Raw genomic sequence first — 23035 nt, 5'->3', positions numbered from 1 at the left:
CCTCTTTCCTTTTTAAAAACTCTGCTTTAGCCCAACATACCCTCTCACTAAGTGTGTACAGTTTTGTGAGGTTTGAAATGGAGAATAAAGGGGGTTTTTTATTTGTAAGTCATTAAGACAGCCCAGCTTTAAAACTGCAGGCTCTGTCTCTTTACTTGCACAGTATGTGTAGGAGTGACAGCAACTTTAGGAACCGGCTTTCCTGTTATTACAAAATGAGCCTCTGTTGGTCTTTCTTGTCACTGTCTAGCTCACTCCACTGCTCACAGGAGCACCTGGGGAGATCTGGCAAACAGCTTTTGTTTTTCATTTTGAAACAAGAGGGTTTTCATCTGTTCATGAGAAACATTTAGCAGTATTTTATCTTACCCTGAATTCTCAGGCTAAATTAAGTGCTGAAATACTTAAGCTAATGTATATTAACCCTTGATTCTTCATTAAAACTGAAAGTCCAAGTTGCAGGCTGTAGGCTCAGCAGATGCATGTCAGTTATCCCAGTGGTCTGCACATTCTTCTGTATCCAGAAAAGTGCTTGAAGAAGTGCCATTGTCCCATAATGTTCTTTTCTAGTATTTTTGCTCTCACCCACATCCAGTACAACTTCTTTGAAATACGTTAGCAAAATGTTACGTGATTTATTTTTTCTTATTTAAAAGATTCAGCAATCGCTACTATGCATCTCATTTTCTTTGTTCAGTAACGCGCTATATATATAGCAAGGCAGTAAAACAGCATTTTATATTGTAAGACCAAAGAACTTCTGTGATTTTATAGACCATGGCCCAGAAAACAATCTTGAGAAATGTTTCTACCTTATTTTTTATAGGATCAGGGAAGATAGAACTGGTCAAGACCTCACAGAATGCTGGGCTGTACCTTTTGCTCCAGGAAGGATGAACAGAACATTAACCATCCCCAATAGGTATAGGTTTACCAAATTTCTTCCTCTTCTCCCTCCCCAGTCTTCCAAATGAATGAAAGGAAGAAATTATTACAATGCTTTTACCCTGATAAATATTTAGTTGGATTTTAGTTACTTCCACAGTTGGAAAAATAAATTAGTAAGCCTGATCTTACCTTTATGAGGTTCTTTTCCACATCGTCATGAACTAAGTCTATACCCTTTCTCTTCTCACGGTGGTACAAGCATTCTAGGGCTATCTGCAAGGAAACCAAAGAACATTTGCAATAGGCTCAATATTGCATTATGGAGTGAAACCTTGAATCTTGCTTGCAGGGGCCACTGAGCTGACATGTCAAGTAAAGACCATCTATCAAGGGTGGAACAGAATAGGAGGTGGCTCAAATGATCCATCTTAGTGGCTTTTTCCTACTTAACCTGTCAATACATGCTTTTAAGGATTAGCTGCCACTATAGCAGCCATTTGATAAGCTGCTTATTAAAGTGCAGCAAGGCCTACACCTCAACATGACTAAGGTTTTTTAAGTGCTGTCAAAACCACCACTTCTGGTGGTGGGCAAAAACCTTTTCATCTCATCTCCCCTCATCCTGCTTTACCCAATGCCAAACTTTGGAAGCTGCATACCTGTACAAGAGAATGACTGCATAACTAGGGAATAGAGAATTCAGTTAACCTGCTCCAGGTTCCATGCACTTGTTTAGAACCATACGAATAAATGAAAAGGCATTAGCTGGCACAAAGCCTTTCAGCAGAAAATGTTCCCTGCCTAGAAAGCATCCTCAGTGAAACACTCTGAGTCAGTACAGATACAGACAACTAAACAAGTCATTACTGAGTACTGAATTTTGGTTTTCTATTTGTACTTGCCTAGAAGTACAAATAGAAGTACAAAGATGGAGCCATGATAGACATGGCTCCATCAGCAGTATTCCAGATGTTTATGAGAGAACTTTGACTCTAGTTATTGGTAGCATTGTTCATTGACTCCTACATTACTGTGTTTTTTTTCTGTTGCAATTAATTTGCCTTTAAGATTCTGGAGAACTTCCAAATGTAACACAAATTATATGCTCTCTAGGGTGAAAATACTATTTTCACCAAGTAAGAGCAGAAAATTCAGAGTTAGTTAAGAATACTGGGATATTGCAGCTTACAGGGCCATTTTCTGCTCTGCTGTAATGCACTCAGCTGACTGGCCAGTGCCTGCAGGAGACTCACCCTCTGGGAGCCTCAAGCAAAAAGGAAGGCAAAGAGGGCATAGAAATGACTTGATAAGGTTCCTGTGTTGACTTTTATAAAGTCCATGGTGGCCAACTTTCTTTCTTGCTCAGCATTATGTTTCACCAAGATCTGTCTTGATGCTAACAGTAAAAGTCATCCTAGTATTCAACCGAGATAAAGCCGTTTTCCTTCTGCAGTCAGGCGATAACTAGCGATGTCAAACCTACCTTCAGTGGTCCTTGCAGTTCATCCACAGCACATTCCAGACGCTTCTTTGTTGTTTCCAAGGCTTGGTTCTCTTTCAGCAGACACTCTAGTTCATACATGAGCTCAGATCGCCAGTAAGCAATGTTGGAGATCCTCTCTATCAGATTTCTTCGGCTGTCTTCTTGCATCTGGTAAGTCAGTTGATCCTTGTCTTGCATCAGTCTCACTGAATCCACATTCATTCTACCAGCACAGTACCTGGAGACTTCAGAGCCTTTTAACTGGACCATGTTAGCGTGGTGCCAGTCACGAGTGCTGTAGCGGGCATGCAGGCTGGAGCGCAACGCAGGCAGGACGGTGGGCGGCCGCCCGCTGGGGTTAAATTGCCCATTGTCATCATTGGGAGGGACCGAAACCACCTTGTGGAGCAGACCAGGCCGCCAGGTGCTGAGCTGGCGGTAGCCTGGAAGGTAGTAGGCCTGGTAGGTGTCCTTGGTGGTGGTGGTGGGAGCTATATCTGGGAGCAGGCAGCTTTTCTTGGGGCCACAGTAACTGGCTAGCTGTGTGGTGCCCAGGAACTCCATGCTACCCTGGGCTCAGGCAGCCACTGCAGGCTGTCCAGCACCCGGGGCTGCTCTGGGCACCCCTAGGGCTTCCAGAACTGCACGGGCCTTGTGACACAGCAGGGGTGCCACCAGGCTCCCAAGGCTGGGTTCCGGTGCTCCAGCGGGGCTCCACTTGTCCCTCCTGTCCCAGGGTACCCTGTTTTCCCCCCAGAGCAGCAGTGCTTTCCCCCCAGGGCAGTGCTGTGCGTGTTGGGACCCAGCGTCAGGCATGATGTGAGCAAGACTGGTTACAGTGCAGAGATTTGCTGGAGGCTCACTGCAAGTGGGTCTGTGGGTTTGCCTTCAGTGAGCTCACCCTGAGCAAAATGAAATCAAAGGTTTGCTGCAGAGTGGCTCCTGTCTATCAGTTAGTGGCTGCAGGGGAAGGCAGCAGCGGAGACAAAACACAGCCCCTGTGAGTCATCTCTTAGGGTTGTCCAGTGATCTCAGCAGATGGTTTGGTCCAGATTGTCCAAAAATAAAAGTATACTTCTCTTGGGCTTTGTTTGTCCCCTCAATTAGATTCACCTTTCATAAAAAGTATAAAAGGTGGGCGAGAACTTCCTCTGATGATGATTTTTCTCCAGTTTAGAATGTTGAGTAACTTCTCAGATAACTTTTCTAATTTTTCCTTTCAGCCTCCTGGCCTTTCTGGCAAAACCCCCTCTTTCTGAAATCCAGTGCTCTAAAATTGCATTGTGACCATCTTCTGTACCAAGAACTTTGAACATAATTATTTATTTGTAATTAAGCACTGTACTAAGAGTCCTTAAATCAGCACAGATTTCTTCTAAGTTAAACACAAAACAATTGCAATTGTTTCTTCTTCTCCGGATATATAATTATGAAGCAGCTTGTGCATCTTTCTTTCAGCCTGGGGAAATAAAATACATATGTACATGGAATCACGGAATCCTGCCCCTCCACCAAAGAACAGACAGCAGCTTTGTGAGCAGGGAGCATGCTGGTTCACTGACAGTCCCACACCCAGCCCCACAACCTGCCCTTCTCTCCAGCTTGAGCTCCCATTCGCGGGTTTTAAACTGGAATTCACCAGGCTCCTGCCTGTCATACACATCCCTGGGAGGAAAACAGACAACTTCTCTCAAGGAGTGTGTTGTGTGTTGTGTTCCAACACAGAGTGGTGACACTAGTGAGCACCATGTGCTAACACTGGAGCTTTAGTCCTGTAAGAGCCGTTCAGATGGCTGCTGCTGCTGCACCTGCGGCGGCTGGGACTCTGCACTGGTTCAATCCTAACAGTGTTGCTCGAACTTCACACACAGCTAGTGGGGAACTGAAGGGCAGGTAAAAAGATTGTCAAAGATCTTGGAAATACACTCTCCTCCTCATAAGGCTAAATACGGTTCTGTGATATGGTGCTCATTCATCCATAGGCTGGAAGCATTTTGAGGCAGGAATTGCCTTTTGCTGGGTGTTGGTGAGGTGTCCATCCCCCAGCGGGGATTCTCAGCTGGTCTCTCCAGGTGATCCAGTTCTACAGCTGCAGTTTCCACACACAGGTTTTAGCGAGAACAGTCAGTTTGTGCTGGGTGATGAGCAGCGCGAGGAGTAACTGTGCAGCTTCAGGATCTATAGTTTGGTTTTTAGGCTACAATGTTAGGAACAGAGAAGAGGGCTGTGGGAGAGGCAGAAAGGGACAAGGTGGCCAGTGACAAGGTGCCGCGCCGCTGCCGTTACCGCGTCTGCCCGCTGCGGTGCGAGCGGTGAGATGCCAACGTCGCCTCAGAGACCTGCCGCTACCGGCAGCGACTCACTGGACTCCTATGCCGGGAGCCGGAGCCGCTCTGCCGCGGCGCCCGAGCCGGGGTCGCGGTCGGTGCGCGCAGCCGCGGCCCAAGACCGCAGCGGGGGCGGGTGCAGCGAACGGCTGCTGGTGAAGCGGCTCCCCCCGCGCCGGCACCGCCGGTCCCTGCCGCGGCCGAGCGGCAGCCCCGGGCCCGGCCCCTCACAGCGCCGAGACCCGGCCACGGAGCGCCCCCTTGCGGCAGCAGGCACCGCCGGCGCATGCGCGCTGGGCACGAGGCGCCCTTTTCTAGCCCCGCCTCGCTGGCGGCCGGTGGAAGTGACGCAGCGGTGGGCGCCATGGCGGAGGCGGCGGGTGGGCCGCAGCCGGCTGGTGAGGGGCGCGGCGCGGCGCGGCGCGGCCGCCCGGTCGGACCGGCCGCACTCGTGTTCTAGCCGCGGTTATCCGTTACAGACTGCCCAGGGAGCAGCAGCGCCGAGGCGGGCAGGGCCGCCGCGTGCCAGGGATGCCCCAACCAGGGGCTCTGCGCTGCCGGCGCCGCCCCGGACGCGGGTGAGCGGGGCCTGGGCGGGGGGGGCGGGCCCTGCGTGCAGGGGGGGCTTGTGCGAGGGGCGGGGCCTGGGCGGTGAGCGGAGGTTGTGGGAGGGGGGGGTGGTGGTGGTGGCGGCTTGGGCAAGGGGCGGGGTTTGAGCAGGTGGTGTCCGCGCGGTGCTGACCCCTGCGGCGCTCGCAGCGGAGCTGTCGGAGCTGCGGTCGCGGCTGCGGGCGGTGAAGCACACGGTGCTGGTGCTCTCGGGGAAGGGCGGCGTGGGCAAGAGCACCTTCAGCGCCCTCCTGGCTCACGGGCTGGCGGCGGACGAGGCCAAGCAGGTGCGCGGGGCGGGCGGGCAGCACGGGGTAGGGCCGCGGCGGCCGCGCTCCGCTCGGACCCGCGGACTCGCTGTGGGTCTGCCGGAGCGTTCCATGCGCGGCCGGGGCGGCTGCCAGTGGGGGCCTGGGCTGTGTTACAGGTTGCTCTGCTGGACATCGATATCTGCGGGCCATCCATCCCTAAAATGATGGGTCTGGAAGGAGAACAGGTAAGTGAACGCTCAAACGTGTTGATGAAAGGATGTCTGCCCAGTTTTTCATTAACGTTTTAGGGTCTTGTAGGCTTCATTAAAACTTCTAAAAGGACAGCTAATTGGGAAATGGATGTGACAGTGGGCAGGGAAGTACAGGCAAGATGGACAAGTTCAGCATGATGTAGTCTGTAAAAGAGTTGTCTGCTTTCAGGATGACCAGCTCTGCAAGCTAGCTTTTGCTGCATATTGGCCACATGTTCATGGCTAAATAAAACTTAAGCGATGTCAGCATGATCAGCCCTAAAATATTTTATATCAGTATATAAAGTCATGGGTAAACTTTTTGCAGGTGAGTTGAATAGTTACTCACTTGCTAATGGAGACCCAGCCCTCTGCAGCTCATAGCTCAGCTGCTGCAACACAAGCAGCGCTGTACCTGTCAGCAGGGCAGATCTTTACATGTTTTATGTGACGTCTGTATTCATTTGCAACATCACTTGATGGCTCCTGTCTGTTTTCAGGTTCATCAGAGCGGATCTGGCTGGTCTCCAGTGGTGAGTTTGGGCAACTCTTGCAGACAGGCCATTGGGTTTTTTTGGGTTGGGCACTGTCTACTGGGGGGGAAACAAGTGAGGAGGGAACAGGGGGCGCTGCTGTTGCTTCTTTTTCTAATGACATACATGCTCAGATCCTACAGAACTTATAGGCTATATATATAAATCAATGTTCAATTTCTTAATCATAATAATACTATATTTCCAGAATAGTTTATGATTTTAAGTATCTCTTGTTTACTGAATTTCTTACTGTACTGTATTATAGATAAGAATATATATATTCTTACTATACTATATATGCACTATACTGTGCATATGCTGTTGAAGACCACTGTAAGTCTTACTACAACTGCATTTATTTCAGTCTGTGAATGTAGCTGGTGAGCATTTTGCAAAAGGTGTAGTTTCTAATACCCTTTGATCAGAGAAGTATAGGTTCTCTGCCTTTATTTTCTTCATGGCTCCCCTCCCAACTGCTTTTTCTACAAGGTCTGGTTTCAGAGTTCGTTTCCCTAGTCTGTCTTTACTGTTCTGTATGTTCTAACTGAGTGTCTCTACTTCTCCTTAGTACGTTGAAGAAAACTTAGGTGTCATGTCAGTGGGGTTCTTGCTCAGTAGTCCTGATGATGCTGTCATTTGGAGAGGACCCAAAAAGAATGGTATGTATCAACTGTTTTCAACAGTAATTTATGTACTTGAAAGATTCCATATCATAAGCACATTTAATTAGGAACATAAATATAGTATGGTAAGCTGTAGGAAAAATGAGTGAATAGTTACTTATTTTCTTTAGTTGAACATTCATTTGATGAAAGTCAAGCACTGTATTTTTCTAAATTATAGAATCACAGAACAGTTTGGGTTGGAAGGGACCTTAAAGCTCATCCAGTTCCATCCTGTCCACGGGCAGGGACACCTTCCTCTGGACCAGCTTGCTCCAAGCCCCTGTGTCCAACCTGGCCTTGAACGCTGCCAGGGATGGGGCAGCCACAGCTTCTCTGGGCACCCTGTGCCAGCGCCTCAGCACCCTCACAGGGAAGAACTTCTGCCTAAGAGCTCATCTCAATCTTCCCTCTGTCAGTTTAAAGCCATTGCCCCTTGTCCTGTCACTACAGGCTTGTCAAAAGGCTTAAAGCCTTGGCAAAATAAGCATTCCTGTGGTTAAGTTGACAAGTCAGCAGAGTCTGCAGACCTGGCCTGTAAAAGTTGAAAAAGACTCTAAAATTTGAACTATGGGGGGACTTTTTTTTCTAGTCCACATTTTTATCCTTTTTTTAGGGTTGATCAAACAATTTCTTCGTGATGTGGACTGGGGTGAAGTCGACTACCTGATTGTAGATACACCTCCAGGAACATCAGATGAACATCTGTCTATTGTGCAGTACCTCAGTGCAACGCACGTTGATGGGGCTGTTATAATCACTACCCCTCAGGTAGGAGAACTTGGTTTCTGTTGGTGGAAGCCTCATGACAGTTAGAGCTGATCCTTGGGTTAGAGGCTGACTGCAGAGAAATGACAGTCCAGAACCAAAGGGAGTTGGCATTCCTGGTTTGTCCTATAGCTGGCTGGTTTGGGAGCTATGGGTGTCTCGGGGCGGGGAGGGAAGGGCGGGTGCGGATCTGAGCAGGTCACTAAACCATTAGGCAGTTCACAGTCAAAAGCTGTTGGGTTGTGTGTGAAGGGAAAGGCAGGATTTGGCTTCGTTCTTTGAGTGAGGTCAGAGTTCACATCGTTGTCACTCTCTAATCTGCTTACCAATGGCCTAGTGCTCAGGAATCAGGGAGACGTATAGTTTTTAAGTGGTAAGATGTGCACTGTTTGACACTACATGAAGTAGCCTGTTGCCTCCAGTAGGCAACGTTATGATGTGCATTTTTAAAAGAAAAAATCAGCCCCTGGAGAGCTGAAATTCAGCAAACATATGTTTCAGTGCTTGGTTTGGCAAGGAAGAGATCAAACTAGCAAAAGACACATAGTATTTCCGCAACAGCTGAAAGAATAAAATGTGAAGGAAGTGAAGTGGTGAGGGCAATACTGGATAGGTGGTGAGGGAAGGAGAAGGGTGCAGGAGAACTGAAAGAGGTCAGACATATATCCAAGAAGTCTGAGGGGATGATAAACTATTTCCAATTGAATTTGGTGGTTCTTGTCCTTGCCTGCTCTACTGGGAATCCCAGGGGTCTTCCTGTAAACTGAAAATGTGAGAGAGTTATCTTTCAAGAGCTAAAGATATGAGATTAGAAGAGGAGATGAACATGGCTGAATCTCTATTAGAGTCCAGTCAGATATCAATACAGAACCACCCACATTCAGTGGATTAGAACTGTTGAACCTCTTCTACTGCTACATTCAGAATTGTTGCTGGAGCACATAACACAGGTTCATGGTCCTCAAAATACACAGAGAACAGTAATAGTTCATTATGAACTTCCCTTAAAAATGCTCCAAGGATGCAGCTCAGTGGGTTCAGCATCCAAATGTTACAGTCACAATAGCGGTGTTTCCCAATGTTTGCAGGAAGTAGCGCTTCAGGATGTTCGGAAGGAGATCAACTTCTGCCATAAAGTGAAACTGCCAATCATAGGTGTTGTGGAAAATATGAGTGGCTTTATATGTCCAAAGTGTAAGGTAAGGCTGCCTGCATGCTACGATGGGTTTTATCTTGGCATTGTTTGTATATAAAACATGGCTCCAAAACCATCTTGTTCTCAAGAATTGCAGTATTTAACTCTGATTTTCATGTTGTCCCAGAAAGAGTCCCAGATCTTTCCCCCGACTACTGGAGGTGCTGAGAAGATGTGTCAGAATTTAAATGTTTCCCTCCTGGGTAAAGTGCCTCTAGATCCTCAAATAGGTAAAGCTACTGTATTGCACTATGCTTAAAACAAGTTTTTCTTCCTACACTGACATTGTTACTGGAAAACCCTGACTTGGACACTGATAAATTAGAATATGAAATATTTTGTGTCTTAGGTAAATATTCACTTTTAGATAGGACTTCTTTTTTTTTCAGTCAGAAGTTCCTGGAACTGCAGCAGAGTATGGTGTGAAAGGGGAAAGTGTTCAGATAACTCCCTTAGCCTGAAATGTAATCTTGTTTAAGATTAGATTATGCATCTTTTCAGCTGTATAATTGTATCTGAAGTACAACATGTCTTTCTCTTTGGTTTCACCACCTGGAAGCACAGACTGAATAAAATCATCACCACTACAAAGAATAGTATCTTGTGGGCGTTAAGTGTTAAAACTAGTGCTTTAACTTCACAGTTCCTGGAACCACCTAAGTTCCCTTGTGGAGAGTGAGAAGGCTTGGTTCCTTGCCTGCTAGCTGTTACCAATTAATACTTGACCTAATGACAGCCAGGAACATGTCAGTACTTCCAAACTAATGAGTGAAGGTTCCTGCTGATAGTATTCCTTTGTACAACTGTAAGCTGTAGTTCTGTTATATTACTGACATAAGGAAGAGATGTAGGTGGCTCTTTGGAGAGAGATAACTGGTAGCGGAATAAAGGGTAAAATAAAAGAAATTTCATCTTTTCCCATTGCTTTGCTTTTGTGTTTTTCCTTGTCCTTCAAGGAAAATGTTGTGACAAAGGCCAGTCTTTCTTGTCTGAAGCACCCGAGTCTCCAGCTACATCATCGTACAGGAACATCATTCAGAGTAAGTCTGAAAATCGCTGTGTGGAATGAATCCTCCCAGCTCTGAGCACTTCTGCAATAAATATCTAACTGTGTTAAGCAGAATTATGTTGGTTTGCCCGAATAATAACAACAGTAGACATGCGCAGTAGTTACGAAAGTAACAGATGCAAATACTAATTCACATTTCTGGTCATCAGTTACAACAGGCTTCTCAAGCAGTAACAAAACTGTATTTAATAACTGGTTTCAACATTTGGCTTCAGTCATTAGTTATCAGAAAAGAATGTGTGTGTACTTGCCCTCACAGAAACGTCCCAGGATTCCTGAGCAGGCCTGTTGAGGCTGAGTGTGACACAGCTGGCAAAGTACTGCCTCCACTTCTAACTGTAATGGCACAAAAACCCCATACAAAATCTACCTGAAGAGCCAGGGATGGGCAGTTTGAAAAAATACAACAGCTGGGAAATTCCTAAAGCCATTTTCACTGTGATAAAGGCCCAGCTAGTGATGTTTGTATCAACAGGGGACAGTATGGCAGCAGTAACTAACTTCTGACGTGCAACTGAAATATTATTTATATTACTTATCCCTGTCTTTGCAGGAATTCAGGAGTACTGTGATCAACACCATTTTCTAGAAGAAAAGATTATCTAATCTGGGAATGGAATAAAAATGTAGTTCATGTTTAATTATAGACAAATAACTTATGCGTTGATATAATAGAAGGAATGTATTCTTTTTGTATATTGCAAATAAATTCTTAATATAAATGTTCTTGCCTTAGGTTCTTTCCATAGTTAAAGACTCCTGTAGTTCATAGGTGGTCTCACAGCTTGCTAGAGTGCTGTAAAACTGAGTCTTCACTGGGGTTGCACAGGTGCAGTCTGCATCCTGTGTCATTGTATGAACAACCTGAACATGCAGTTGGCATTTGAAGACATGCATGTACGAGATTTTGTTTAGAAAGTTGAATATAAAATACGCTTCACTGGCATGGGGGTGTTGTATCTAATGCATCTGCTACACACACGGTAGGGTGAGTTGTAACGCCTGCTCACTTGTGCTTTCACTGGATAACACCATTTTAGTACCTTTCAGTGGAAAAGATTAGAGTGAGATTCAGTGCAGTAGTGAATTTTTACAATTGCCATCAGTTTTAAAGTAAAAACCTACTGGAGTTTGGGTGAGTTAATTATAGTACAGTATTTTATTTGTTACAGGTATCAGACTAGGGTTAACATACTGTAATTACATGTAAGTGGCTGCTCCGCACAAATACTCTGTGAATGTGCTGAGTGACTTTTGTTCTTCCTTCTACTTGACCCTAAGCCTGAACACTTAAATATCTGGTATCTTTAAGAGGCCCTTATTTGATTATAATTCCTCTCTTTTATTGAGGAATCAAAGGTTTGAGAAACCAGTATTGTGTTCCAGGGGGAATTTTGTTTATTGTAGTTCTAAAATAAAACAAATGAGCATCGTCTTCTGATTACATCCTAATTCTTGGTTAAGATAATGTAACAGTTTGAGGTTAGTTGACAGATGTGCTAGTGTGCTCTGTATGAACTGTAAGCATTGGGTTTGTGACTATATAAACCACTTTTTGATGAAACTTGTAAGTAGCAAAGGCTCTAAACCTCTCAGAATCTAAAGACTTGAACACAAATGACAAAATTATGATTTCATGCAGGTGTATAATTCTAGAAGAGCTTTTACTTAAATACTTTCCGATGAAGAACAGCTTTCACAAATGAGTGTTTTTACTATCCATCCTCCTTGTTCTTCCTTATTTGATTATCTAGTGCCTGTCTTCCCATATTCCTCAGTGCGGTCTCCTGACATTCTCCTCGTCTGTCCTGTAGGATGAACACAGGACATGAGGGTGTCAGCACGCCTAGTATGTAGGAATACTTCTATATTCTTCTACAAAAAGCAGGGAAGAGCTGAGTGGAAGTCTGAGGGTTGAAGACAGCCCCCCCAGCTATGCCTAGCAGAGGCGCTATGAGACCTCAGGAGGCACCTCTCCAAAGGCTTAGCTTGAAGGACATACTTCATGGGGCTTGGAAACAGCTCAGCTGGGAATCATAGAATCATAGAATCGTAAGGGTTGGAAAGGACCTTAATATCATCTAGTTCCAACCCCCCTGCCATGGGCAGGGACACCTCTCACTAAACCACGTGGTCCAAGGCTCTGTCCAACCTGGCCTTGAACACCGCCAGAAGCTTCAGCAGGCCTCCGAACACAGAGCAGAGTGAAATGGAGTAAGGCTTACTGGAGGGTCAGGGCAGCCCTGCCAGGGTTATTTCAGGAACTAAGACCTGAGAAGAGCCAAACGCAACAGCGTGGGGCAGGTTGGTATGTGGTACTTCATGGGGTGTAGCTGACAGACCAACTTGTTACTTACTCTTGGGAACATCTGCTGTGACAAAAAACCTCGAGGTTACTCTGCTGATGCTTTTTTGTCCCCCTAATTTGCAGTGGATGTAGCCATATAAATTAGCAGTCTGAAGGGAGATCCCAGCTATCACAAGAGCCTGTGGACAGACAAAAGTTGAGCTGGGATAAATACACCACTATATACAGACTGTATGTGTAGAACAGATACATGCGCAGGGGTGTACATATGTGTGCATACTACTTAGATATACATAAATGCTACAAGAGGGGGATAGTCCTTCCAATAATGAATGATCTCCAAACAGATCCAATCATGTCAAACACAATAGTTCCTTTCTGCAAAATGTCTCTTTATAAAAACACTGATATAAATTTTTGTCATCCTGTATCTTGAAAGATTTCATTACTTTCCTAAAAGGACTTAATCAAAAAAGCGCCTATTCAACTGATTCCATAATCATTCCACTTTTTTTAAGCCTGATTTGTTTCTGCAAGTTTCACATCCAGATACATAGCAAACCTGCAGGCTTGTTTAGCTGACAAATGCCTTATTAAATACAAATAAGATCCTGTAACTTGCAGATTTCCAAAGAGGATCAATAGATAGGAATCAATATCTAGCATTATCAGGCAGTGAAAATAATCTGATCCTTTTGTGGTACTATAGGCTTAGCAGCAGGCAGAATCCATTTGATTGACTAATGAAATAACTTCGGAAGTTGTTTTTCTTAGCCTCAGCAACAGTTTCCTGGAAGCTATCATATTTTCATATGTGTAACTTGCCTTTTATAAGCACCTGAGCAATCTGCATCCAGTGCCAATTAGGGTTCCACCTCCAACCAGCTCCTAGTTTAGCAAACAAGCTGGTTCTAAAGATAAAGCTGGAGTGGTGGAGAAAGACTGTCAGTACCCCTAGACTTACCAGCCATTTCAGCTTCAAGGAGAACAAAGTGCTAAAGAAAAACATGGTCCAAATAACTGGACAGATAATGAGACCAAGCCAAAAGATTCGAGCTTCAGCTTCAGTTGAGGCAGCTACTGTAGGCACCTAGAAGGAAAATTATTGAAACCACTAATCACAAAGACAAAATCTGCAATAAATAACAAATCAGCAGAGGAGGAGAAATAGGTAAAATTACATCTTTACCTAAATTTCACTTAATTATATGCATAGAAGGAAGACTGAATAAGCAGAGAAGTAGCTAATGCTTACTTAAGTGTAAGAATTACTTTTCTTCTAGCTAAATCTCAGCAGAAGGTAGGATTTCAACGGTGAGCCCCTGTTGTACCAACAGCACCCCAGGAATTAGCTGCTTATTGTTGGTAAGTGATTTGGAATATTTCTAAGCAAATTTACCTGTAAAGCAAGAGAACTTAAAGTTGCCAGAGGACTAGCAAAGGAGGTGGGTAATGCCTGACTGAAAATTAAGAGAATTGCACATAGTCCAGGACCCTGCCATGACAATGTATTTCCTACCAATAAGCCATGACAAAAATACAATCCACTCTAATTATATGTCTCTTCTGGGTGCTGATTTTCACATTAATCAAGCTACCATTTCCCAGAAGGCTTTAGCCCATACAGTTGAGTCAACTTTGTACTTCTAGGCTAGAACTAACAAACTGTAGGAGGTGAACTAGGCTGGCTCATATCGGTAATTTTGAGGTCAGGAGGTGTTGTTATGGATGCTGTTGCTTTTAAGTGCTAAGAAAGTTCGTCTTGACTTGACAGAACTAAGAAACTCTGAAGGTGCTCTACTTTCTTTGCTTCCACGCAGACTAGCCTATGTTTTTAGGTTTCAGTTGCAGTACATTGACATTTGTGCACCCCCAAACATGCACAGCCCCACTGCAGGTTGCAGTCCTGCTCAGCCGCAGGGCTGCTAGAGGGCACCCCAGGCATGCACACGGAGCGTACCTACTCCACACTGCGCTGCTACACAGGCTCTGTGCACAGCTGGACTGGCTGCAAAGGATCCTCCTCATGAGTAGCACCTGAAGCGGTGTTCTGCCAGGCTCTTGCCTGAACGGAGTTGTGGGGAGCACGATCACAAGTGAAAGCAAAAGCCTGCAATCTTGACTGTGGCAGCGATGCCATGTGCCATTTCAGAGCATTACTGCCCAGGGTGTTTGGGGGAGCACTGACAGCATCAGAGTTCTCTGTGATCCAGGTTCTATTCCCCAATATATTCCATGAGCATGAATAAAATATTAATTTTACCATACTGGATACAAACTATTCAGCATTGCTTTCAACATAGATCTTTCCTGAAGAGGCCTCTGCATTGGGATTGACTATGGGAAGATATGTTTACTACAAGATATTCTCACTGGAAAATAAAACAGAACTACCGAAGCCATTTCAAACCAGTAGTATCATGCTATGAATATTTATTCTGCTGATGCAAATGGTGACAATGTTGTGAGACTGGTTTTGTCCTAAATGTTTCCAGGATGTGACAATCCAGGGGCTTGCAACTGAATACTTACATTACCTTCTATAGAGGCTCGATAAACATAACTGTTACAAAGGTGCTCCTTGGTTACTTTATTTGACTTGGTATCAGCTTTACAAGCTTTCCTATGGATTGTTTGTCCTGTGCCTACTTTTGTTAACAGACTTACCCTTTTTGCTTCAAACACCCAGTGGCTTTTTCCATCTTCATCAATCTGGTTCCACCAACGTAAACCAACCAAGAGTCTTCCTGTCACGTTCTAGTGACAGAAACAATTATTTACATTAATCAGTAGCATAATTCACTTGCCAGACTAACAAAAAAGAAAAGCATGTCTGAAAATCATATTATTTTAGAACTCATTTTAGTATTTTATAAAACCTGTGTCAGCTTGAGCACAACAGTCAGTAAGGATGGATGAGTTACCAAAGATTTAGAGGTCTGTTCTTTTCTAATAAGATAATTAGCACAATAACATTGATTTAGGTAAGAAATTATAGGTGTATCTTTTCTACGCCAGTCAGTTGGAGAAACCCCAGTAAACAAATTCCCTCAGTAGGAGGAAGAGAAGAGATTCAGAGCAGCCCCGAGGAGAAGGTCTTGGGGGTGTTGGTTGACAGGAACATGAGCTGGCTTCAGTGTGTGTTCGCAGCCCAGAAACCAACCGTATCCTGGGCTGCATCAAAAGGAGTGTGACCAGCAGGTCGAAGGAGGTGATCCTGCCCCTCTACTCTGCTCTCGTGAGACCTCACTTGGAGTGTTGTGTACAGATCTGGTGTCCTCAACATAAAAAGGACATGGAGCTGTTGGAGCAAGTCCAGAGAAGCCCATGAGGATGATAAGAGGGCTGGAGCACCTCCCGAATGAAGACAGGCTGAGAAAGTTGGGGCTGTTCAGCCTGGAGAAGAGAAGCTGCGTGGAGACCTCATAGCAGCCTGCCAGTATCCAAAGGGGGCCTACAAGGATGCTGGGGAGGGACTCTTCAGTAGGGACTGTAGTGGTAGGACAAGGAGTAATGGGTTTAAACTTAAACAGGGGAAGTTTAGGTCAGATATAAGGAAGAAGTTCTTTACTGTGAGGGTGGTGAGGCGCTGGAACAGGCTGCCCAAGGAAGTGGTAAATGTTCCATCCCTGGCAGTGTTCAAGGTCAGGTTGGACAGAGCCTTGGGTGACGTGGTCTAGGGTGAGCCATCCCTGCCCATGGCAGGGGGGTTGGAACTAGATGTTCTTAAGGTCTTTTCCAACCCAAACCATTCTATGATTCTTCGTGGAGCCCATGGGATTCTGGGCTGGCCTGAGCCACCTGCATGCATGTGCTTAGGGCACTGATGCCATATCTGGGCTCCCAGGAGCCTTCTGCAGCTCCTGCATGCTGGGCCTGGGCACAGTATTGTGGCTTTGGACATCCTTTGGCATCCACTACTGAAAGCCACTACTATTTTATTTCTTTATTTTTTTAGGGGGGAAAGCATACAAAAAGCTCTACCACAAGCAAGGCAATTTTCTCACCATATTAGTAGCTCCCATCAGGCATTGAGAACATGGTGATAAACAGTAGCCAAGATATGTAAATGTCTTAATGAAAATGGACTAGACATTTAATGAATCAACAGATCACAATGTCTTTGTCACTTCTGTCAATATACGCTTTTCCTTTTTTGCCTTATTTAATAGCACACAGAATTTTTCACTGGTAATTACTATTCAGGGACATCTTACCTTAACTGACCAAAAGTCAAAAGATAGAAGGAGGAGAATAGTGACAAAACAGGCAACGAAGCTGTTGCTGAACCAGTCACACAACAAGTAGGTGACAATGGCACTCACTCGGAAAAACAGGTGGAAAAAGGTGGCCAGTGGGTGCCTAGAAAAAAACCCCAAACACAGACCACTTAGGAAGTTATGGGACAAGAAGAAGTGTTACAGTATTTGCTAACAAACAATGTAGTATAACACAACTATTTCTAGTTGAGGTTCTGTTTCTGTAATGGTATTTTGGTTCATAGCTGGTATTATTTCATATGTTAATGTCTATCTTCATTACCAAAGCAATAGTATTTCCAATAGCCAACCTTCAATCTAAAGCTAAAAGATGGAATGTGTTGTTCAAGTCAAAATGTTCTCAAAGACAGAACAAAATAGTCTTTCACCAGTTTCTCTAGTACTGCATGAAGGAATTTAGTGGTTGTGTCCAACACTGTACCCTAAAATCCTCATCACTTCATTAAATAAATCAGCATTGCAAAGCACAGAAGAATTAAAATGGATCTTAGGCCTTTCAGAACTGTTTCGAAAAGAAGAACAGGAACTCTGAAACAAAAAAAAATTTAAAAAATAGCTGCTGGTTATAAGGCAAAATGCATCTTCCTATGTAATGTCTGAAACCAAACGCTTCCTTATAGAGAGAGAGTACAAGCTGGGAATCTAACAGTTCCTATTAATGTTCATTAATTTCGCTAGATATTTGTGCTTTGCTCATTAAACAAAATTTTGTCTGTAACAAAATAAAGGGGAATTTCAGTGGAAGTAGCAGCTCTATGGCATGGAATATTGGCCTGTACAGCGAGACAGGGGGGTTGCAGAATCCTGTAATGGGCACAGGATAATTTTCAGGGTAATGTACCAAGTACAAAAATTTATCCTGTACAGTTGTGTTTGTGTTAGCTTGAAGTGACAATCAGCTAGAGGCTGTTGAATTTAAGTAACTTCTTTCCTTGAAACTGAGTGACTAAAACTTGTTTTCTGAATAGGATTTATTTTTAAAGTCAGCGATTCTGTCATCTAGCTCCTCTACCTCTATAAACAATAACAGTAGTATGGCCTAGGTCATAATTAACTATTCAACTATTAAATTTGTTCTTCTATTATTGTGTATAATAAAATGATACATATATATGTAATCATAATTACTTATAACAGATTAGAATGAGAAATAAGTTATATTAGTTATATATTTATATCTTGGTTGTAACACTATTATTCTACAGCTGTTTAACTGTCCTAGTAATCATCTTTTCTACCATGGCAATACTATGCTTGTAGTACTGCACACGCATCACTGGAGAAGCAAGCATGAGGCCTAGCTGTAGTTTATATTTACTCCTGATCATGCCCATGCTAACCTCAAACTTTCAAAAAGCTTTTTCTGACTTAAAACTAAACATGTGTCATTTTAAGCAAAAGGAGCTTTTTGTGCCATAAGCGGGTGGGTGGGTGGGTGGAGCAGAGGGAATATTTTAACTGTCAAAACCAGACAGTGTCTTGCTACTTCAGGTCTTGATCTCAACAAGAAGGTAGGAGAGTTCACTATGTCAGTGGTATCTCGTGTCAATACAAGCTATTCAGAGATCACAGCTCTAAAGCTCATCAGGGTGGACTGAGCTTTTATAACTATATCAGTGCTTCAGACGTGAAAGTAACTTTAGAGTAGTGCTTCATTTTGGAAGTCAGATGATGCATTACTGATTGGATGCTGAATCAGTATCAATCCAATATCAAACTTTGAAGGGCGTTTACTTTAAAAAAAAGCAGTACATGAGCAGAAGGCTCACATTTATTACAGCTCTAATCTCTTTATTGAGACTATAGACTATCAGTCCTCTCGCAAGGATATGCCTAGCCAAGCCAAAGACAGACTTGCAGGTTTTTGTCCTAGGGAAAGAATATGGAGATATATTAAAACTTGCATCTCATTCTTTGGACAATTCTCTTGATCTCAGAAAATGTCCATCTATTTATGCTTTAAAAAAAACAAATTTAAAAAAAAAAAATCCTGAAACTAACAGAATCCAGTAAATAAATTGTTCACTTCCTCACTTAACAGAACAAATGTTTTCTTAATTCACAGCCATCAGATGAAACTTATAGCTCCTATTATACACGAACAGAATTTTTAATAAGGAGATAATCCCAGATCGATAAAATTGCCTTTTAAAACCTGAAGCTAAACCATCTGCATCCTTTTTGAAAGAATAAGTTTTATTGCTTTTCTTATGCATTTATATTGAATTTAATTGTACTTTATAAAAATTTTTAAAAGCTAATTTCCAGAAGTATGATGACATTAAAAAATCATTGTACAAACTAACATGATTTCTTATACTGACGGAAGTCAGTATAGGCTTTAAAACATGGTAACTTTGGTTTTTACCTTCAAATCCAGTAAAGGATAAAGGTAGCTGCACTGGCTCTGTTTGACATACATTCACTCCTTAAAGCACAGCAACCCACTTGCTTGGACTTCTAGTAATCCTGCTGCATCTAAACATCCATGTAGTGTAGACCTGGAGCCCTAAGGTTTTTTAAAATTACCATTTATCTTCTTACAGTAACCTCCACTCAGTTGGCAAGCATGATGCCTATCAGGATAGGAATGAGCTGTTATGAATTTAGTTGCATCCTATATTAAGGAATCAAATTGGATTAAACCTAATGTATACCACTGAACCACAGGAGAATCATTCCCAGTACCTGCTCAGAAGTGCCCCAGCAGCACTCTACATGCTGCTTTTCATACCTCTGTCTGGTACTTCAGATATATCTAGGCAAATTTTGAACAAACAGGTTTTCCAGCTTGATCATGTTGTGCTACCTGGGTGATCTGAAAAAGAAGCGATCATATGCTCCTAACTGTTCCAGATCAAATGTTGTGGTACTGAAATGAACTGCAAAGATGGTGTAAGTTAGCTTTTTCCTAACCTTCTTACGAAAGTAGCCACTAACTAAATCGCTATCCACACACCTTTTGCTTTTACGGAGCACTTGCATATACCATGGAGAATCACAAAAGCACAACTTGTCACGGCTTATGCAAATTCTAACAGAGTTCAAGATAGATGAAATTGGGATAAAGTTAAAGACAAATGATTGGAACATGTTGTTATGCCATCTAACAGGACAACAAAATTCAACAGCACGTTGGGTGTGTTCCAGACTTGTTAGCACGGGATTCTTCAGAAACATAAAAACAAACTTCTCTGTGAACAATGTAAGGAGTTTCATTTCTGTATTCTATAGCAGAAGCTTTTTCAGTATGAGAGTATCTTTTAGTATTGTTGCAATGAGGGTAAGAAAGAAGAGCAGTCTCTAATGAAATAAGTACCTACACAAAGTGGATCAGTGAATAGTGTGGTTTACTGATACTTTGCCTCCCTATATTATTGGGTAGAGTGAACCAGCAGGAATGGATCTCTAGAGTAAAGTAACTGGTACTGTAGAGCTCCTACAAACGTTTTGGGGTAGTTTCACTTCATGCTAACTCCAGTCTGGTCCCACAGACTGTATCTGTGACTCGCATGCTCAAGACACTCCTAAACTGTATTTCCCAGTTTAATCCTTTCGACTGTGTTCTCCAAGACTGCACCAAAAAATAAACCTTTGTTTAAAACGTGCTGCTGCTAAAGCACAGAAACAAAGCAATTCCGGGAATGTTAATCTTGTGTTGTGGCTGACTCCTCATCTAGTTGTGAAGTCCAATGCACTGGAAGGGCAGAAATGCCTCACCAGGCTCTGGTAAAACAGAGTAACTGTATTGTAAAGCTACATGATTGCTTGTTTGTGCATGTCAGATAACATTTATGTTAGGCTTAACATCTCTTATTTTTCTTTGTTTACACTGACAAGAAATATTAACATTGTCATGGTCCAGAGGAAACCGGGGAAGGTGGAAGGGCAGAAAGTAATATAAGTCAAAGCTGATTATATATATTGACTAGTGCATGCACATGTATAATTTCTTTTGACATAAAACTTTTCCCTTTACAGTCTTTGACTGGAGGCTCTTCAAAAGCCAGTGATGGAACAACAGCTCTGTGGGACCTTGGTGTGGACAGAGCTGCAGGGTGACACTTCTGGTAACCTAAGGGAAGACTGCTTAACCTGGCAGAGATGGATCAATGGGTTGGGTTTTCTCAGGCAACAGCTACAAGGGTAAATTATACTATAATCCACTTAATACCACCTTTTATGGTAGGAGAACATGACAGTTCTATTGTGAATTACTTAATGTTTCCCTTCAGCTGGGTGTGCAATACAATGCCAGAGCGCTCTGCTGCACAACTTATTTTGCTGGAGATGAGCTCTCTCTATTTCTTCAGCTCTAACAAAAACACTGCTTGGTTGTCGGGGCTTTTTCTGTGCTATGTTGGCCATGCGTGTGTGAAATCTCCGTTTCCAGTGGCAGGACGATGCCTGGCGTGCCGAGCGGCCGGGCTCACTGCAGCAGCGCGGGGCAGCTCGCTGCCCAGCACTGGCCGCCCTCCCGGACACACTCCCGAGCCTCCCCGCGCAGCCTGTTCCAGCGCTTGACCACCCTCCCTGTGAGAAATGGGAATTCAACGTTTAAATGGCGTTTCTGTGTTTCAATGCGCCAGTCCAGCCGCAGCAGTAGGGGCTGCCCAGTCCCGGTTACCTCAGGCGGGCGCCGCGATGCTGAGGCCTCCGCGCCGGGCCCGCCCCGCTCCCCGTTACCTGATCTTGGCTTTGCGCAGCGCCAGCTCCTCCTCGCTCCCGAAGTCGAGGGACACATCCTCGGTGTCGTCGACCAGCGCCTGCGGCGGGGAGCCCGTCAGCGGGGAGGGACCGGGGGAGCCGCGCCGCCGCCCCCCGCCCCGCACCGCCTGCCGGCGCCTCTACCTGCTTCATCCTCCGCCTCAGCCGCACCGGCCCCTCAGCCCCGTTGCCGGGCGCGGCGGTTGCTAGAGTCCGGGAGGTGTTTCAGGGAAAAGGGTCCGGGCTGCCGCCTGCCCGGGGCGACCCGCGGCGGGGCCGGAGCGCCCCACCCGGGCCGCGCTCAGGGCTTGGCTGCGCCTCGGAGCGGGGCGACCAGAGTGGAAATGGTGCCCCGCGGGCAGACCTGCGTACTCCCTTGTGTCCGTGTTGCTGAGGTGGCTCAAGCTGCCATCCTGCTCCCCATCGCGATTAGACTCTCGGCGGTTGCCTTGGCCGAGGCCAAGCGGGCGTTGTCTTTGGGCCCTGATGCGGGCGTGAGGAGCCAGAGCCCGCGGGGTAGCCAGAGGCTTTGGTTCAGTGCTCCAAGATGTCTGCCCTGCTGGTGAGGGGTTTGTGCTCCCCAAGAACACCAGCCTGGATAGGGCTTGTGCTGAAGATATGCCCCAAAAGGAGAAAGCAGAGAGAAAGGTGAATGTACATGTACACGTAGGATACATGCCTTGTTTGAGGACTTCAGTCCGTTGTCCTGTCAGTGGTGGGCAAGACCGTATGTGCTGTCCCTTGCCTTGCAGTGGGTCCTGTGCCCGTTTTGGGCTTTTGGGGGGCAGTCCACTATGGGCATAATACTGGGGAGGTACTGCTAGTGTCACGCAGGTAACTCGGCTTTTTAGTTAAAGGTTTCTCCTGCATTTATTTAAATTGCAGATGGATTATGCAACAGAGTTAAGGAAGTAGGAAAGTGAAATGAGCAACTGTGCTTCAGGGATATGGTTAAGGGTTTCATAATAATGGGGGGAGGGGGGAGGGAATAGTCAAGTCGACTAAGTATGAAGTGGAGGATCAGGGAAGATCAGTCATTTGTAGATCTGACTAGCTTGGTCAGATCTAGCATTAAATACTAGCATTAAATAAGCCTGCAAAATCATAGAATAGCTTGGGGGACCTTCCATCTAGTCCAACCCCCTGCAGTGAGCAGGGACATCTTCAACTAGATCAGGTTGCCCAGAACCACATCCAGCCTGGCCTTGAATGTCTTCAGGGATGGCGCACCCACCGCCTCTCTGGGCAACCTGTGCCAGTGTTTTATCACCCTCATTGTAAAGAACTTTTTCCTCATGTCCAGCCTGAATCTCCTCTCTTTTAGTTTAAAACCATCACCCCTTATCCTATTGCCCTGCTAAAATGTATCTCCCCATCTTTCTTATAGGCCCCTTTTAAGAACTGAAAGGCTGCAAAAAGGTCTCCCTGAAGTCTTCTCCAGGCCGAACAACCCCAACTCTCTCAGCTATTCCTCATAGCAGAGGTGCTCCATCCCCTTGATCGTTTCTATGGCCACCTCTGGACCCTCTCCAGCAGTTCCATGTCTTTCCTGCAGTGAGGACTCTAGAGCTGAACACAGTGCTCCAGGTGGGGTCTCACCAGGGCAGAGGGGCAGAACCACCTCCCTTGACCTGCTGGCCATGCTCGTTTGGATGCCCAAGATACAGGTGGCCTATGGGTCTGCAAGCGCGCGCTGCTGGG

General features: G+C 44.8%; 3 protein-coding genes across 6 annotated transcripts in view; 1 reads left to right on the top strand and 2 right to left on the bottom strand.

Moving 5' to 3' along the window:
• The window catches only part of TEKT5 (tektin 5), a 30998-nt gene extending 26262 nt beyond the window's left edge, over positions 1–4736 (bottom strand). For both annotated transcript variants that reach the window (XM_030482789.1, XM_030482788.1), the window contains exons 1-2: positions 2372–4736; positions 1078–1161 (exon numbers count right to left, since the gene is read on the bottom strand). In XM_030482789.1, the coding sequence (XP_030338649.1) occupies positions 1078–1161; positions 2372–2935 (648 nt within the window). In that variant the 5' untranslated portion in view covers positions 2936–4736. The remainder of the gene's footprint in view (positions 1–1077; positions 1162–2371) is intronic.
• NUBP1 (nucleotide binding protein 1) lies at positions 879–10765 on the top strand. 3 transcript variants are annotated; one of them, XM_030482793.1, is made up of 11 exons: positions 5043–5096; positions 5178–5276; positions 5458–5594; positions 5735–5803; positions 6310–6342; positions 6914–7004; positions 7624–7778; positions 8864–8974; positions 9098–9200; positions 9927–10010; positions 10593–10761. In XM_030482793.1, the coding sequence occupies exons 1-11, from the start codon at positions 5063–5065 to the stop codon at positions 10643–10645; spliced, it is 969 nt and encodes a 322-aa protein (XP_030338653.1). In that variant the 5' UTR covers positions 5043–5062; the 3' UTR covers positions 10646–10761. The 3 variants fall into 3 exon arrangements, with proteins under 3 accessions (XP_030338650.1, XP_030338652.1, XP_030338653.1); XM_030482790.1 differs by lacking the exon at positions 5043–5096 and adding an exon at positions 879–922 and having other exon boundaries at positions 5458–5803; positions 10593–10765; XM_030482792.1 differs by having other exon boundaries at positions 5037–5096; positions 5458–5803.
• Positions 10766–11668: 903 nt separating this feature from the next.
• Positions 11669–21487, bottom strand: TVP23A (trans-golgi network vesicle protein 23 homolog A). Its single transcript, XM_030482794.2, is given in 7 exon segments — positions 11669–11847; positions 12397–12526; positions 13312–13437; positions 15015–15104; positions 16565–16709; positions 21314–21423; positions 21425–21487. Coding segments are annotated over 7 exon segments (726 nt in total). The 3' UTR covers positions 11669–11785.
• Between the last annotated feature and the right edge of the window lie 1548 nt (positions 21488–23035).

The sequence above is a fragment of the Strigops habroptila genome, chromosome 4, assembly GCF_004027225.2.
Source record: "Strigops habroptila isolate Jane chromosome 4, bStrHab1.2.pri, whole genome shotgun sequence".
In the NCBI taxonomy this organism is placed as follows: Eukaryota; Metazoa; Chordata; class Aves; order Psittaciformes; family Psittacidae; genus Strigops; species Strigops habroptila.
The sequence above is the reverse complement of the archived record's forward strand: the minus strand, read 5'-3'. Positions and strand labels throughout refer to the sequence as shown.

Coding starts and splice junctions, on each gene's coding strand:
- NUBP1 (XM_030482790.1), top strand. CDS start 894: ATGAACAGAACATTAACCATCCCCAATAG. Junction 7,779..8,863: donor TTATAATCACTACCCCTCAG/GTAGGAGAACTT, acceptor CAATGTTTGCAG/GAAGTAGCGCTTCAGGATGT. Junction 8,975..9,097: donor TTATATGTCCAAAGTGTAAG/GTAAGGCTGCCT, acceptor ATGTTGTCCCAG/AAAGAGTCCCAGATCTTTCC.